The sequence below is a fragment of the Helianthus annuus genome, chromosome 15 (assembly GCF_002127325.2).
Source record: "Helianthus annuus cultivar XRQ/B chromosome 15, HanXRQr2.0-SUNRISE, whole genome shotgun sequence".
Classification (NCBI taxonomy): domain Eukaryota; kingdom Viridiplantae; phylum Streptophyta; class Magnoliopsida; order Asterales; family Asteraceae; genus Helianthus; species Helianthus annuus.
Genome location: NC_035447.2, coordinates 159,400,886 through 159,418,559, shown reverse-complemented (window position 1 = coordinate 159,418,559; position 17,674 = coordinate 159,400,886). Strand labels below are relative to the sequence as shown.

The 17,674-nt window shown below is 39.9% G+C and overlaps 1 protein-coding gene across 1 annotated transcript; it reads right to left on the bottom strand.

Moving 5' to 3' along the window:
- Positions 1-1,209: 1,209 nt before the first annotated feature.
- On the bottom strand, positions 1,210-17,398 carry LOC110914438. Its single transcript, XM_022159230.1, has 3 exons — positions 16,283-17,398; positions 14,447-15,828; positions 1,210-2,497 (listed from the first exon to the last, which is right to left on the bottom strand). The coding sequence occupies exons 1-3, from the start codon at positions 17,396-17,398 to the stop codon at positions 1,210-1,212; spliced, it is 3,786 nt and encodes a 1,261-aa protein (XP_022014922.1).
- Positions 17,399-17,674: the final 276 nt, after the last annotated feature.

Here is a 17,674-nt window from a genome sequence, read left to right as displayed (position 1 = left end):
TTTTTTATGAAAAAATCGCTATGTTTCGTTAACAAAAAAAACTTTTTTTTGAGTAATAGTTATCCATGCACATGTGCATATGTATCATTACTTCGACAAATTCCGTAATACATTATCAGTAATAGACAATTGCACTTGAATTTACAATACCATCCGTAATACACTACTTTTTACATTACCAATATTCAAAATGCACATGTGCATCATTTTTTGGGTAAAGGTTTCACACTGGTAAATTTTATATCACAACAGAACCAACGAAATACAAGTGGTAGACATAAGCGCCTACCAATTCATATGCCCGACATGCCGGGAATATGTACATCCAAGAAAAAAACGTCCACTAGAAAACATGAACCAAATCACAACACCAAACAAAACAGACTAGCACCTAGACGAAGCTAGCCTGAGATGAACTCTAAACTAAACACGTTAGCCAATATGATCGCAGATGACAAGCCCTTTAGGCAGCTTCCATTCTCTAAGAATTTTGTCCACTTGTCTCGAATCCTTGAACATCAATGTTACCATCTTCAAACGAACCGAGGAGTTAACAGCATCCGCAACTTGTCTAGCTGACCGTTGTGTATTCGTAAAAAGCCTGGAATTTCTTTCTAGCCAAACCTGATAAACGGTCGCCGCTACCAAAATCCTGCCAATCACATGCTTTGCCAATTTTGATCCCGATGTATTAACAAGATGCTGGAAAATATCCTCCCATTTATCCGATAGATGTTGCATAGCACCCATGGGTTTAACTATCATCCAAACTTGTGTCGAGAAAGGGCATTCAAAGAATAAATGCGGATGAGAATCAATACCATGCTGGCACAAAGGGCAGCACATCAGCCGAAGGTTAACGGCTCCACCAACTTCCCAATGCTTCAACCTATCTTGAGTCTTAAGCTTGTTACCAATCACTAACCACATGAGGAAAGCGTGACGCGGAATACACTGAGTAAACCAAACAGCTCTATGCCAATTTACATTCGGGCCACTCGATCGAAGTGTATCCCAAACATTCTTGGACGAGTAGGTTGTTTCCTTACCATTATCATCAATCCAGGCAATAGTATCTTTTTTATTTGGCGTTAAGTTTGGTACCTGTACATTTGCCAGAGCCGGGTAAGTGTCTAACCAAGCCTCCGGCCATACCCATTGACCATCATTCACCACATCCGCTAGCTTTGTATTAATGTGAAAACCCGTTTATTGAATCATTCTCGGCGTAATAAAGCTCCCAATTGGATCCGCATGAGACCATTTATCATACCAAGCATAAGTCGCCATGCCATCCCCTATCTTTGACCACATATGCTCACGAATAAGCGGTCTAAGCTTTAAGATTTTCCTCCACCCCCACGAGTTACCTTGCTTAACAGGAACATCCCAAAAGCATCTTTGTTTCAACTTGTATGTGTGAATCCACTTAACCCAAAGCGACTCCCTATTAGTTAAGAGGCTCCACACATGAAAAGTCATCAACGCCTTATTAACGTCATCAACACATTTGATCCCCAAACCCCCTTCATCCCTAGGCCGACATATAGTTTTCCACGCGACCTTGGCCTTGCCTTTCCCTACTGATCCGCTTCTCCATAGAAAGTCTTTCATTTTCCTTTCGAGCTCCTTTATAATACGCTTTGGCAGGATGAATACGGATGCCCAATAGACGTGCATAGACGATAGAACCGATCTGATGAGTTGAAGTTTTCCCGCGAAAGAAAGAAACTTGTTTCCCCAATACGTGATTTTATTTTCCATTTTTTCAACGAGAATTTGGCAGTCTTTATACAATAATCGGGAAGATATAAGGGGAACGCCAAGGTATTTAACTGGAAGGCATCCTTCTTTAAACGACACAAGCTCAAGAATTCTTTGTTTTACCTGATTGGTCACGTTAGCAAAGTATACCGTGCTTTTAGGGATACTCGGAACTAAACCTGACATGTTTTTAAAGCTTTCAAGAGCTTCTAGGACAAGCTTGACCGATTTAACTTCGCCTCTAGCAAACATAAACAAGTCATCAGCAAAACATAAGCTCACAATGCGTTGTTTATCACACTTATTATGAGACCGAAAATTCAGCGATGTTGCTACCATGTGATCCAACCGAAGAGTGAGAACTTCCATAACGAGAGTAAACAAGTAAGGTGACATCGGGTCACCTTGTCGCAGCCCCCTCTCACCTTTGAAGAAACCATGCAGGTTACCATTAAGGCTCAACGAGAACGTTGTGGATGAGATACACTTCATAATCCATGTTACCATACGATCATGAAAACCGAACCCTGTGATGATACGTCTCAGAAAACTCCAATCAACCGTGTCATATGCCTTCTGAATATCGATTTTAAAAGCACATCTAGGAGGCCCCGTGTTTCTATGATAATTAAGCATCAGTTCTTGTGTAAGCATAATGTTGTCAGAAATTCGCCTACCCGGGATAAAAGCCGATTGGTTGATGCTAACAAGCTCATGCAATCCTTGTTTGATTCTATTAGTAATAATTTTACTCAAACACTTGTATATAGTATTGCAGCAAGATATTGGTCTATAGTCCGTGACATACTCCGGAGTGGACTTTTTAGGGATTAATGCAATGATAGTATGGTTTACCTCCTTTAAGAGTTTGCCATTCCTGAAAAATTCCCGAACCGCAAGATGTAGGTCCCCCGGAGGTCGAAGTTAAACCTTATCCTTGTTATGTTTAACACTCTAGCAAGTGCGGAATCCAAGCTAGAATGCAAACCGATAGTTTATATTAGAGCACAAGCAACAAAGAGAAAGAGTAGACACACAAGATATCAAAGTTTTCTCTTGTATTTCAGTGGACACGGCTACAGCCCTTGACCAAACTGAAAATGCTCTCTACAAGACTTGGTTCACTCACAATCAACTCTATCGGATGTCTAAAATGTCTTACAAATGTCTTACTGTGAAATGAACCATACATGGGTATATATACCCATAACAGATTGATTGTGTCGAAGGATCAATATGTCTGGTCGAAAGATCATCTATCGACCAGAAACCCACCGAAGGATCAACATATACCTCGAAGGATGGTATATCCTTCGAGGTCCATTTGTATCCATCGAAGGTTATCCTTCGAGGTCATCGAAGGATATAAACAATCCTTCGATGACATCCTTCGACACAACATATGTTACAACCTAAGTGTTGACTGTTTGGCCAAGTCAAACCAGGAGGATGGTTGACTTGGTCAAACTTACATTCAAACACATATACAAACCAACAAAAGACGTAAACAAGACTAACAAAGACATCGTTTTATATCATTACAAAATACAGACGAAGTACAGACACAAGTGCACCAACAAACTCCCCCTTGGCTGTAGCTTTGTCTCGATCTTCGTGTCTTTAAGTCTCGGACGTCCTTTTAACTGTCAAGTGATGCGATGACCATGCACTTCCCGCATTAACCAGAAGATTGAAGCAGTACAAGGCCATCTTCTGAAACTTCATTGCTTGTTCACGATCTCTAACCAGGTAGTTGATATCGTGATCCTTAAGAATAATAATATCCGACCTGGACATGTTAGTAATCCACATCGGATCTATTATTCGAAAGTTCTCTTGACTATCTCGGAATAAGATCACGGCTTCTCCAGTATCCGCATCATAAACCCAGCAACGAAAGTTCCCCAGAAAATCTGTCTTCATTTTATACTCTGACCTCGAAAGTCGAACCGTCTCGAAGGATCAATGACCTTTCGAAAGATGAAAAGGTGTTTCGAAGGATCAGCTTTGGGTCGAAGGATCCATATTTGGATCGAAAGATACCAGATATTTGAAAGATCTGGATCGAAGGATACCAGATATTTGTGGGAATCCTCGAAGGATATCTTTCAACCTTATCCATCTTTCAACAAGGTCTGATCAGCTCGAAAGATCAAATTGGTCAAATCCTTCGTTGACCAATTCATCTTTCGACTGAGATGATTGACTTTCATTGACCATCTGATCTTTCGAGGGCCATTGCTTCCTCGAAGGATCAGATTTCCACCAACACTTTGGATTTTGGGAATTTGCAATTTAAACCCTTCAAAAATTTAGAGGTTTTCGGAATTGACCATTTTGAAAAATTGTCCGTTATGAAGTTCTGCAAAGGTTAGTTTTATGAAGTATCTCGGCTTGCCAGGTATCGGATCGAGCACCAACATCAGTTAATCAAAAATAATATTAAATTGAAAATCTTTTTGGATTTTTGATAAAATAAAAGACAACAATCTTAATATCCTTTGAATGTTATCAAACGACATCACCGCTAATGTCGTGCTGATATGCACCAAACGACAAAACTGTTTAAAATAAGACAAGAAAAATTAAGCAGTAAATAAATATGTACAAACACAACAATATTTTTGCGAGTTTCTGGCGAAGAGAATCATATCAGCTTGCGGTCTTTTGTCAGAACACATTTCCTTTAAAAATTCTTTTACAGAGGTGAATAAGTATTCTACCACAATTACCGATATTGTTATCCACTTAAACTCAACGATCAAGTATAATCATAATACAATGAGATACATTTAAGGTATGATTTATACTTACCGACCGGTGTTCATCCACTCACGACACATTCCCGTATCAAGGTATGCACGAGAGTTCATCTTACTGGGGAGTATACCATTTATCATCCGTTTTTAACGTATATAACATGTGAACAAGTCACTTATTTGAGTTGAAAACAAGCCCTATGTGATAGAATCACTTATTGATGAGGAACTTGATTTTCGATGCATGAGGGCACAGGAGCAAGTCCGTGAACAGGTCAGTACTTCCGTACAGCAGAGAGACGAACTTGACTCCCGGATAAATGTGATATTTTATCACTTATTTTGTATGGACATGTGATTGTTTATCACTTATTGAGGTCGAATGCAGTATGAGATATGTACACGTATGTATGGTATCATGGAAGAACTAGACTTTGTCTTTTATAGAAACAACCATGATACCCAGATGATAAATAGTATAAACCCCGAATATCTCAGAACCTCGGCAATCTATCAAACGAAATTTCGGTACCAAGACCATATGCCAATGAGCGGTTCCCACGCGGTTTTCAGTTCGTTATGTTTATATCTCCTGCATACTTTAAAATGATCGTGAGTCTACCGGTACATCATTAGTAGAGCTACTTATCATTTTCTTTTTCTTTTGATTTCTAGAAACATGTTTCAACCGACCTCTGATGTAATATCATTTTCCCTTATATTACCAAGAAACTCATTTTTGTTTTTCTATTGTTTTTGTGTTTTTCTGAATTTTCTCCCCCTTAAATGCAGAAAGTAAATAAATTAAAGACATATTTTTGTATTTTTTGTGGTTTTTCAGTGTTTTTGTATTTTTCTTGAAACTTTCTCCCCCTAAAATTCAAAAATAAAATAAAGTAAAAACATATTTTTGGATTATTGGTTTTAGAAAAATATTTACAAAAACGATTTCCTGATGTCGGTTACTCTTGCTTCACCTTTATGCCGTTTACCAAAAGTAAATAATCGAATCTTGATTTATCAAATGCTTTGGTAAAAAGGTCGGCACGTTGGTGATCGGTATGAATGTGAACCACATCGATAAGTCTCTTTTCAAAGCAATCACGTATGAAGTGATATTTAATATCGATGTGCTTCGTTTTTGAGTGCTGTACAGGATTTCTAGTGATCTGTAAAGCAGCTTCATTATCAACATAAATAGGAGTAGTTAGGAATTCAAAACCGTAGTCCCGCATCTGTTGTTGGATCCATAGAACCTGGGAGCAGCAACTAGACGCAGCAATGTATTCCGCTTCACATGTAGACGTAGCCACACATGTCTGTTTCTTGCACTGCCAAGTGACTAGGCGATTGCCTAAGAACTGACATCCTGCTGTAGTTGATTTTCCATCTTTCTTGCAGCCACCGAAATCAGAATCACTGTAAGCCTTGAGATCGAAGTTATCATCCTTAGGGTACCATAACCCGGTGTCAGGGCAACCCTTCAGATAACGAAAAATCCTTTTGACAGCAGCATAGTGAGAGACCTTCGGATTTGCTTGGTATCTGGCGAGAAGGCACGTTGGATACATAATGTCGGGTCTTGATGTGGTGAGATACATTAAAGATCCAATCATAGCACGATAAAGTGAAGAGTCTACAGCATCCCCTTTTTCATCCGGAGTAATCCCGTGATTCTGCGGAAGAGGAGTAGAAATTGGCTTCGAATCGGACATCTGGAACCGGCTCAAGATGTCTCCGACTTACTTGGTTTGATGGATAAAAATTCCAGATTGGGACTGATTAACTTGCAAACCCAAGAAGAACGTCATTTCACCCATCGCACTCATCTCGAATCGATCTTGCATCACCTTTTCAAATTCCTTGCATAACTTATCATCGGTAGAACCAAAGATAATGTCATCGACGTACACTTGTACCAACAGAAGATCTTCACCTTTTTCTTTGATGAAGAGGGTACAATCGATCAAACCCCGTCTAAACCCGTTGTTCCGCAGGTAGGTAGACAGTGTCTCATACCAGGCTCGAGGCGCTTGATGAAGACCATATAACGCCTTGTTAAGTAATAAAACTCTGTCAGGATGTAATGGATCTTCAAACCCCGGTGGTTGCTCGACATATACTTCCTCTTCGACTACTCCGTGAAGAAAAGCACTTTTAACATCCATCTGGTACACCTTGAATTTCTTGAAGGATGCGTAGGCTAGAAAGATTCTAATAGCCTCCAGACGTGCAACAGGTGCATACACTTCATTGTAGTCAATACCTTCGATCTGACTGAAGCCTTGAACAACTAACCTTGCTTTGTTTCGGACAACAATCCCACGGTCGTCCTTCTTGCACTTAAACACCCAACGAGTTCCGATCTTCTTGTAGTTGTCGGGCCTATCAACCAATTTCCATACGCCCAACTTCTCGAACTGCTGAAGTTCTTCTTGCATGGCTTCCACCCAGGAAACATCTTTCAATGCCTCCTTCCAAGATCTAGGCTCTTCTTGGCTGACATAGCAGGCGAAAGACCAATCATTTTGTTGTCCCGATTCTCGTATCTCAGCATACAAGCCCGCATTTTCGTTATTTCTGATTTGATTCCTTGTCCTTACACCACTGAGAACATCACCTATAATATTCTGCTGAGGATGAATGTTATGAATTCGGGTTTCAGAAACTGGAGGAATTTCAACATTTGACCTCAAGTTATTGATATTTAAATTCCCGATATCATTCTGAAGCTGTTGAGTTGTAGAAGATGATGCATTGTCTTCTTGGACAATTGGCGCAGACACTGGATCCGTTGCTTCTGAAGTACCTTGAACCGGACGCGGTGCTTCACCATCATTTGCATCAACATACTCCTCATCTTCCGATGACAAATTGTAGTCAACAGCATCATTAAACACCTCATTTGAAACGAGATTGTTGACAGAAGAAGATGCTTGTGAGTCAACAATGATTGGGCGAGCTAACTGAGAGCCAGTCGCATTCTCGCTTTCAGACAACATTTGAGTAATTGCATTGTCATCATCAAATGTCGGCAGATTAAATGAGTCGAAAAGACCATCATAATCGAACATCCATGGATCTCCAGAAGGCTTCGGAGGATTAGAATATCTTTGAACTCTTACTTCACCCCATTCTTCAATCTTCTTGGTAGTCAGGTTCCATACTCGCAGATTAGGAGTAGCATACCCAAGGAAGTAACCTTCGATAGCTTTGGCACCAAACTTCCCGTCAGGGTCAATCATGGTACATGGTGCACCAAAAGGTTCTAGATATTCCAAGTCAGGAGTCTTCTTGTGTAGGAGTTCGAAGCACGTTTTGCCATGTCTTTTCACTGTGAGAACCCTGTTTAACGTGTAGGAAGCCGAGGCAACAACTTCATTCCAGAATCGAACTGGAAGCTGAGACTCAACCAACATGGTTCTTGCAGTCTCAATTAAGGTTCTGTTCTTTCTTTCAGCGACTCCGTTTTGTTGTGGCGTGTACCGAGAGCTGTATTCATGAAGGATTCCTTTTGCAGTGCAAAATTCATCCATAACCCTGTTTTTGAACTCGGTTCCGTTGTCGCTTCGAATTCGCCTCACCTTTAGATTATAAAGATTTTCCAACAAGGTGATCAAATTCTTTAGAATTTCTGGAGTCTCGCTCTTGTGAACCATGAAGTCAACCCATGAAAATCTTGAATAGTCATCAGTGACTACCAAGCAGAAAACCTCCCCGTGCACACTCTTGTGTTTGACTGGGCCGAAAAGGTCCATATGCAGACGTTCGAGTGGCATGTTTACAGTGTTAACCTTTTTCAATGGGTGTGATTTCTTGATCTGCTTCCCTTTCTGACACGGCACACAGACATGTTGAAGTTGAAAATTCTTCACATTGACACCTCTCACCAAATTGTTTTTGACAAGGTGATTCATTTTTCTGAGGTGAATATGACCCATCCGTCTGTGCCAAGAGATCGTCTCCTTTTCAGTGGCTTTTGAAATAAAGCAAGTAACTTGTTTGGACTGAGTTATTGCTTGGCTCATATCAAGGACATACAAATCATTAACTCTTGGTGCTGATAAGAGAATCCATTCTGCGGGAATCTTGAATCCTGGCTTCAGCACATAACAACCGGCATCATCAAAATGCACGGTGAACTTCTTGTCGCAGATCTGAGAAACACTCAGGAGATTGTGATCCAACTGTTGCACATAATTGATTTTGTCGAAACTCACAATTCCATTTGAGATCATTCCCTCGCCGGTGATATACCCTCCTTTGTCTCCAGCAAACGCGACATAACCTCCTCTTATACTTCGCACATCGAAAAGAAGACGATAGTCGCCCGTCATGTGCCAGGAAGCCCCACTATCAACAATCCAATGACTATTAATAGTTCCTCCTGGAGCCGCCTGCACATGCAACTAACTTATCAGTTTGAGAGGGGGACCCAAGCCTTTGTGGACTTGGGTCGTCCTTGATCATCAAGGAAGGTGATCTCAATCACTTGATGATTAGGAAAAAGAACTTGTGGTGCTCCCCCTGATTGAATTACCTGCTTTTGCTTCCAAGCTGTTTGTCGTTTACCAGTATTTGAATTTATTGTTTTAGTATTTACTGGTTTTACAGTTTCAGGTTTTGCTTGTACAGGTTTTTCTTCTTTGACCTCTGATTTTAAGGCCTTTTCAATTACCTTTTGATTCTTTTGCTTTAGCTTCTTTTCCCTTTCTTTCAAGACACGTGGGTCCTGTTTCGGGGAAACTGGTCATTTTTGGTAATTGATTTCTTGGGGAGCACTCGTTTTTGACTTCAGCTTTTGCAGGTATGGGCAATATCTTACAATATGCCCAACTGTGCCACATTCAAAACACGTTCTCCGCTCTACAAACCTCGGTGAAACATGTTGATGACCAGACGAAGAACTAGACAATGAACTTTGTGATCTAGACGTACTAGGACCTAAATCACATCCATTGGTGTGTTGGGTGTAATTATTTTGATCATTTCGTTTTAAAATTCTAACTTGTTTTACAAAATTAACGTTAGATTTATCCTGAAATGTTTCAAGTTTGTCTGAACCAGTGGATCCAACAAAGTTCATTTTTGGTTCTTGTTTCTTAACAGGAGCTCTTTTGTTTTGCACCTTTTGTTGTTGAACCTTAGGTTGCTCAACCCTTGATTGTTGAATTTTAGGTTGTGCAGCCTTAGGTTGAGTAGCCTTAGACTGTTCAACTTTAGGTTGTTGAACCTTTGATTGTTCAGTCTTAGACTGCTGAACTTTAGGTGCTTGAACATTCTTGTTCTGAGCCTTCTTTCCCTGTACCTTACCCTTTCCGGAGTTGACTTGTTGTTTTCGCTCAATTGGTAGTTTTTGGTTTCCGTATTGTTTTCTAATTTGTTCACACGGAATTGGATCACATTGAGTAACTGTAACTTTGCCACTTTTGTTCCCCAAAAACTTATCAGTGCATCCTTCAAAAATTTGCTCAATTAAATCTTGATTTACATTTTTAATTGGAAAATCTTTGTTAGAGTAGATTTTGCTATCTCCTTTGAGCGTATACAACAAGTTATTCCCTTCAGAGCTAACTACAAGGGATTCCATTGCTTTTGACATTTCAGTCTTACTCGGTTTCACTGGTGGATCACACAGAATGTGATTCTCGATAGGAATATCTGTTGTAACCGAGTTAGACTGTTGTTTCACAATTTCTTCAGATTCATCGTCCGAAGAATCAGCATCCTCAATAATGGGAGGACTCTGTTCCTTAACACACGATGAATCTGTCACATTCTCAGATTCTGATTGACCCGAGGATGATGTACCAGTTGTGAACCCGAGGCCTGCTGCAAAGTCATCTAGACCGAGTGGCACAGTAGGTTCAAAACGGGGCATATCCTCGTCATCAGGCAATTTGGAGTAATTGTGATTCATTGGGGGAGGACATGATTTGAAACCAATACATTTTGCATCCCCCTTTTTCCTTTGAACATCAATAATGTGATCCAATACATAGCGGGAATTGGAGTAGCTTTCCAATTTCTTCTTGATTGTCTCACATTCACATCGAGCTGTTGCTAACTCCACCATTTGCTTTTCAATTGTGTCAATAAGATTATTGTTAGCATGTTGTTTTCGCAAAACAGCCTTTTGTAATTCTGAAACATCATGTCTTAATGACGCAATTGTTGCTTTAAATTCCTTTTCATTTCTGGTTAAAAACAAGTTAGCTTCGGTTGCTTTAGAAAGATCTACAATCAATTCTTGATTGTGTTTGTGTGTGATTTCAAACTGACTTTCCTTTTCTGCATATTTTAAACACTTTGCACATTCAATAGGAACAGAAATAGAGTCAGAATTAGTATCACATACCTGAGAAGTTTGACCTTTTACGTGAGCCATAAAGGCTGTATGAAAAGAAAAAGATCCATCTTCAGAGAAAAACTGAGCAAGCTTCTCAGAAGTTCCAGCAGATTTCTGGCAGAGAATAGATCTCCTCTTGCATAATGCTTCAGCTTCAGCCAAAAGCTCATCAACCTCCAAATCTAAAGCATCACTTGATAAATCACCAGCATCAAGTGATTCCCCATCCATGCTCCCACTATAACCCGAACTATCTTCATCTTCTGAAGATTCACCAGCAGACACGGGTTCCACTACTTTCTCAATCACTTTAGCATAACATGCTGTTCCACCATTTCCTCCTTCTCCAAGCTGAAGGTTCCAGTTACAGACTTCATCAGCTTGAACAACCAATCCTCTGTGGGGATTAGTGTTTGTGGATCCAGATGCATTTCCTCCAACAGGAACTATTGATCTGACAGAATTGTTGTTCTATTGCTGTTGTGGCTGTCCTTGATTCCTGAAGGGATTCTGATTTCCTTGCTTAGGTGGCTTCTGACACTCCCGCTTGAAGTGACCCTTTTCACCACAATTAAAGCAAGTGACAGCATTCTTATCAAAACCATACTTGGTGTTGTTGTTGCTTTCCAAGTTGGTTCTCCCCGTCCTTTCCATAAACTCCTTTGCTCTTCGAATTGCACTAGCAAGAGCCCATTTGATATCCATCATTTTAAACTCTTCTTTATCCACTTGCTGATAATCTTCATTGGTTAGATTGATATTCCCAATCTGACTTGCAACTAATCCACAATAAGCACTAACCACGGTATTCAACATCTCCATATGCTCCTTGGCTATTTCAACAGTGACTTTGGAAAAGTTGGAAGTGTCTAATCTGACTGTGTTCGGATTGGAAGTGGCTTGAAAGTTTGAAGAGTTTCCATAAAACCCTTGCTGTTGCGGTTGTTACTGCTGAGCTCTGCTTGGGTCTAAGAAAGGCGGTGGTGTGAATTGCTGAGCTGTCTGTTGTTGAGAAGAAGAATCTGGTCTTGAATACATCATCGTGTATGCTGAAGGATCAAACTGATTTGTTGTGGAAGGTCCGGTGTTTGAGATGAAAGCTGTTTGAAGCTTCGCGTGTTGAGAGGCTGGTTTTTCTCCACTGATACCTCCTGCAATCCCATAGTACATCTCTGGATTTTGAGGAGTTAGTGTTCTTTTTGCTTTAAGCTTTTCTTCTACATCCTTGTTCTCCAATCTTTGAATTAACTCATAAACGGTGATTGTGTCTAGAACACCATTTTCTTTGAGAATTTCAAGAAAACTGCTCCACTTTGATGGTAAGCTATCAGCAAATCTCTTCACCATTTCTTGTGGAGTGGCAGTGACTCTAAAAGCAAACATCTCGCTCAACAAGTGATGGAACCTTGTAGATAACTCTGCCAAAGTCTCATTCTCCATACACGTGAATCCTTCAAACTCTTTCTTCAGTAATTCTTGCTTGATCTTTCTAGATTAAGCATTTCCTTCACATCGTAACGTGAGCATATCCCACAAGATTTTAGTAGTCGTGCAGTAAACAAACTGGTGGTAAATGTCTCTGTGAAGAGCTTGTGTGAGAATCATGAATGCTTTCTTTTCTAACTCAAATTTCTTCTTATCATCATCAGACATAGTGCTGTAAGTTTCTGGATTGGATCCTACAACTTCCAACTCATTTTCAAATGGGGTGAAGAAACACATCCATAGATCTTGACCTTGCCCCTGAACATAAGTTCTCAGCCTTTCTTTCCACCATCCCCAATCATTGATGTGATTTAGCTTTGGCGGTTTTGTGCTTGTACCAGTTTCACTGTCGTTCTGCATCATTGCTTGAATGTTGCTGCTTTGATTTGTGACCAATGCCCATTGATTTGCAGTTATCATTGCAGCTTGAGGTGGCGCAATAGCCTGCATCCATGCAGTTTTGTTGAAATCTGACGCAGATTGCGTGGCTGATGATTGCGTAGCTAATGATTGTGGAGTCAAAGTTGTTGTAGTCCACGCGATTGGATCCCACTGACCGTTTGTTCCCATTTTAAAAAAAATTAATATATTAAGTGAAAATTGATTTAAAATTTGAAAAACAAGTTTTTCTTTTTGAAAATTCAATGTTCACAAACTATGTTAATATGTTGAAGAGAAACAAACAGCCGAAAGATCCTGGATCGAAAGACCTGAAAAACACAACTGTTAAACTTAAACAGATAAGGATCGAAAGATAATACTTGTTCGAAGGATCAACAGTGTTCGAAAGATCACTGTTGAATTTCGAACAATAATTTCGAAAGATTCTCCAAGACGAAGGATCCTTATCTTTCGAATAGTAACAGTAGCTCGAACAATATATCCTTCGAAAAGATTCCTTGGCTCGAAAGATAACTCACAGACTTCGAAGGATGTTCGAAGGATGAATATCTGTCGAACCTCCTTTGATCGAAAGATAGTCTTTCGACTTCGAAGGATATCTTTCGAACAGATCTGACACAGTTGACAAAAGGTGACAGGTTGGTGAAAAAGGTGATTGGTTGGTAGACAACTTTCGGCAGAAGGTATGTTCAGACCTTACCTTTTCACCAACTCAGATTTGACTAATAAAAAAATTGCCTAAAATAGAAGGTTCTTATCCAGAAACCGGTCATCGGAGTAAGCCGGAATTTTGGCCGGAAATTACCAAACCTTTTAAAACAAGATTTTAAGTTACCCAAACCTTCCTTTAACACACCGGTTAGTTTAGAACACGTTTTTACGTCAAGAAATCCAAGAAAAACACTAAAAACGGGTGCTAAACCAAGTGAGTTTTGTCCAAACACTCCAAAGTCTTGTATAAACTCGGTTTTTAACAAGGAAAAGAGCCACGGATCTGATACCACTTGTAGGTCCCCCGGTGGTCGAAGTTAAACCTTATCCTTGTTATGTTTAACACTCTAGCAAGTGCGGAATCCAAGCTAGAATGCAAACCGATAGTTTATATTAGAGCACAAGCAACAAAGAGAAAGAGTAGACACACAAGATATCAAAGTTTTCTCTTGTATTTCAGTGGACACAGTTACAGCCCTTGACCAAACTGAAAATGCTCTCTACAAGACTTGGTTCACTCACAATCAACTCTATCGGATGTCTAAAATGTCTTACAAATGTCTTACTGTGAAATGAACCATACATGGGTATATATACCCATAACAGATTGATTGTGTCGAAGGATCAGCATGTCTGGTCGAAAGATCATCTATCGACCAGAAACCCACCGAAGGATCAACATATACCTCGAAGGATGGTATATCCTTCGAGGTCCATGTGTATCCATCGAAGGTTATCCTTCGAGGTCATCGAAGGTTATCCTTCGAGGTCATCGAAGGATATAAACAATCCTTCGATGACATCCTTCGACACAACATATGTTACAACCTAAGTGTTGACTGTTTGGCCAAGTCAAACCAGGAGGATGGTTGACTTGGTCAAACTTACATTCAAACACATATACAAACCAACAAAAGACGTAAACAAGACTAACAAAGACATCGTTTTATATCATTACAAAATACAGACAAAGTACAGACACAAGTGCACCAACACAAGACAAACATCACTCCCTACAGTATCCCATGCTTTTTTAAAGAAGACAGACGAGAATCCATCCGGACCCGAAGCCTTATTGTCCCCAATGTCAAACATAGCATTCTTGATTTCTTCATTCGAAACCTCCCTCACCATCAACTGAGCTTTGTCAGGGTTCAGCTTATTGACAAATAACTCAGGGGAAGGATTCACCAGATTATTATCTTTACGACCAAGAAAGTTTTCATAGTGATCTAGGAGCGCTTTTGCTGCATCTATACCTTCATGAAGCGTCCCATTAACATCCTTAACTATCTCAATTCTGCTACGATGGTTCTTGCTTTTGATTGAGTTGTGAAAAAAGGCTGTATTCGAATCTCCAGCCCCGAGCCATTGAACTTTTGCTTTTTGTTTAAGAAAGCATTCTTCATCAACCGACGCCTCCATAAAGTCTTTGTATGTCACGGCCTCCTTGACTCTTAACTCTTCATTATTCGGATCACTATCTAGCTGAATCTGAATTTTATCCAACTCTTTACGTAAGTTATCTACCTTCTTATGTAAGTTACCTTGGTCACGAAGCAACTTCCTTAGCGGCACCTGTAAAGATTTCAACTTTGACGTTAATCTGAACATATGACACCCAACCACCTCCTCATTCCACTTATTAGTCACCACTTCCACAAATTCTTTATTATTTGCAATGAAGTTAGCAAATTTGAAAGGTTTTGGTTTTTCTTTCGACAAGGATGGAATCTTTAGAATACATGGCGTATGGTCCGAAATCCTGTTAGGATGAAAGTATGCACAAGCTGCTGGGAACATATCTGTAAAATGAACATTAGCCATTATCCTATCTATTTTCTTGATAACACCAGTTCCATTTTTTGGTTTTTGCTTCCAAGTGTAATGAACGCCTGTGCTATTGACATCAAACACCTCCACATCATCGATACAATCTCTAAAGTCTCGCATGCCCGTATTAACTTTAGACGAACCAAACAAGTTATCTTCTAAGTTCAAAGAAGAGTTAAAGTCACCTAGAAGAACCCAAGGCTTATCGTGAACAAAGGCCGTATGGTAACGAAGGTTCTCCCATAGGTCACGCCTAGTTTTATAATAGTTATCAGCATATATAGCATATATGAAGGAGCAGAAGAGAGTTTTCTTATCCCTCTTGAATTGAATTTGGACATGTATAACTTGACTCGATTGAGCCAGAACCATAACATCCACCTCATTAGCATTCCACCCCAGAATTATGCGAGTTCCCTTTTGACAAACATTACCATTCGATGTCCATTCCCAAGATCTCCAAACCTTTTTACAAACACTAGAGAGATTACTAATATCGACATGAGATTCAATAATTGCACACACCTAAATACCATTTTGATTGATAACTTCACGAACCTCCTTTTGCTTTAGAGGGCGGTTCAACCCCCTAATATTCCACGAAGCTATGCTAAACATGGGAACCATTTTCCCCGGGAGTGCTTGCCCCCTCAGCTTGTTTCGGCTCTCCCACTATGGAGTGAATCGTTTCATTATAAACCTCTTGCACTTCCTCGTCATAAAAAAAAAAAATCATCTACACTATCATTCTGATCCTTCGTTCCATCCTTACTTTCCATATCCCTTTGGTTACGCCCGTGTTTATTGTTCGTATTGCCCAAGTCTTCATTTAAAAGATCAAACTTGTTACTCGTTTTCACAACATTTGTATTCACCATTTGAACAGGTTTAGTCACCTTTTCTAACTCATCTATAACATTAATAACACGAGGAGCCTGTTTTGAGTTTTTTGGGACCGGTCTATATTCAAACCTCATACCTTGCTTCTTTGTAGGGAATCCCTGTTTCGCTTGATGTTTCTTTTTACCACTTCATAGCCATCTTCCAGTTTATTACCGTCATCCTTAACTTGCTTAGTGACTTGCTTCGGACATTTAGCATCCGTGTGCCCAAACACCTTACATCCATTACATCGCGGGGGCTGCCACTCATACTCAATCTTAACCAAATTCTTAGAAAAACCTTCCTCGTCTTCCAATGGGATCGCAACAACAACACTTTCCTTCGGTTCTTCTTCAGCATTTACTTCAATTAAAGCTCTTGCATAACTATTTCTTCCCCATGATTCAGTACACATAGACGCCGTGTACGAATCCAACATCCTAGGGGTACCTACATTTGTGGCTATCATACTCAAGCCATCTTCTGAAAACGCTGCTATTGGAACATCATGCAATTTGGTCCAGATCGGAACTGATTTTATGTCTTCTTTTACCAGCTTGGTAGACGGTTTCCATATATTCAGAATAATTGGGAGATTACGGATCAACCATGGCCCATTTTCCATCACTTTTTCCATGCCCTCTTTCGAGTTGAACTTAAAGAAGAAAAAGCCGTGGGCATTCATCATTGTCTTAGCAATACCATACTTTGCACATGTATTCTTCACATAATTCTCAACAATAGGAAAGGGCAATCTCTTTCCTAGAAAATACCCGTATATTGTGTTCGTAAATCTGTTCTGGACTTTTTTCACTGAAGCGGCTGGGATAACCACATCAGCTCCTTCAACTTTAGTATCAGACTTCAGAATCCAAAAATTAATTTTCTTATTACTCGTACCTGTTTCGGCAACGCTGGCATATGATTTCTTCAAAGGATTAGTACCTGGTTCAGATTCCCCCATGTCATCAGATCGATCACTAACTTTATTCAGGTTGACTTTAGCTGCCATGTCGCTACTTTTATAAGCCTCATCTCCAAACAGGTTATCATATATCGAGGTATTAGAACCTTCTCCTTGATGTTGCTGCCCATCATCCTTCCTGATAACTCCACGTACAGGAAGTAAAACGCTCCCATCAGCTCTTTTCAGCGGCACATCAATGCTTCTTATCTTCGAGACTAGACTAGGAACACAATTGCTTCTCTCCATGCAAACAAAAAACAGAAAACCACAAAAGATCCAGCCGACACCACCTTCACATGCAAAACCCTAATCCTAGAACCCTAGAATCAATCTTCAACCCTTAACCGATTAAGTCAGCGAATCGATCTAGTTAAATTAAACTCAGTTAACCGCAATCAATTACAACCGATTTTAATAGATCAGGGTTTCCAAGAGATAGCTAGGGCGGCGATTATAAGAAACGAAAACAAAAAAGAAAAACCCTAGTTTCAGATCAATCTATATTGCTAACGAGTTCGTTAT

What these genes read in the sequence shown, in the direction of transcription:
- LOC110914438 (XM_022159230.1), bottom strand. Translation starts at nt 17,398, where the DNA reads ATGGAGAGAAGCAATTGTGTTCCTAGTCTAGTCTCGAAGATAAGAAGC. An exon ending in ATTCCCTACAAAGAAGCAAG is followed by an intron (nt 15,829 to 16,282) that starts GTATGAGGTTTG and finishes AATGGTATTTAG; the next exon opens with GTGTGTGCAATTATTGAATC. An exon ending in GTGTTGGTGCACTTGTGTCT is followed by an intron (nt 2,498 to 14,446) that starts GTACTTTGTCTG and finishes TATTACTAATAG; the next exon opens with AATCAAACAAGGATTGCATG.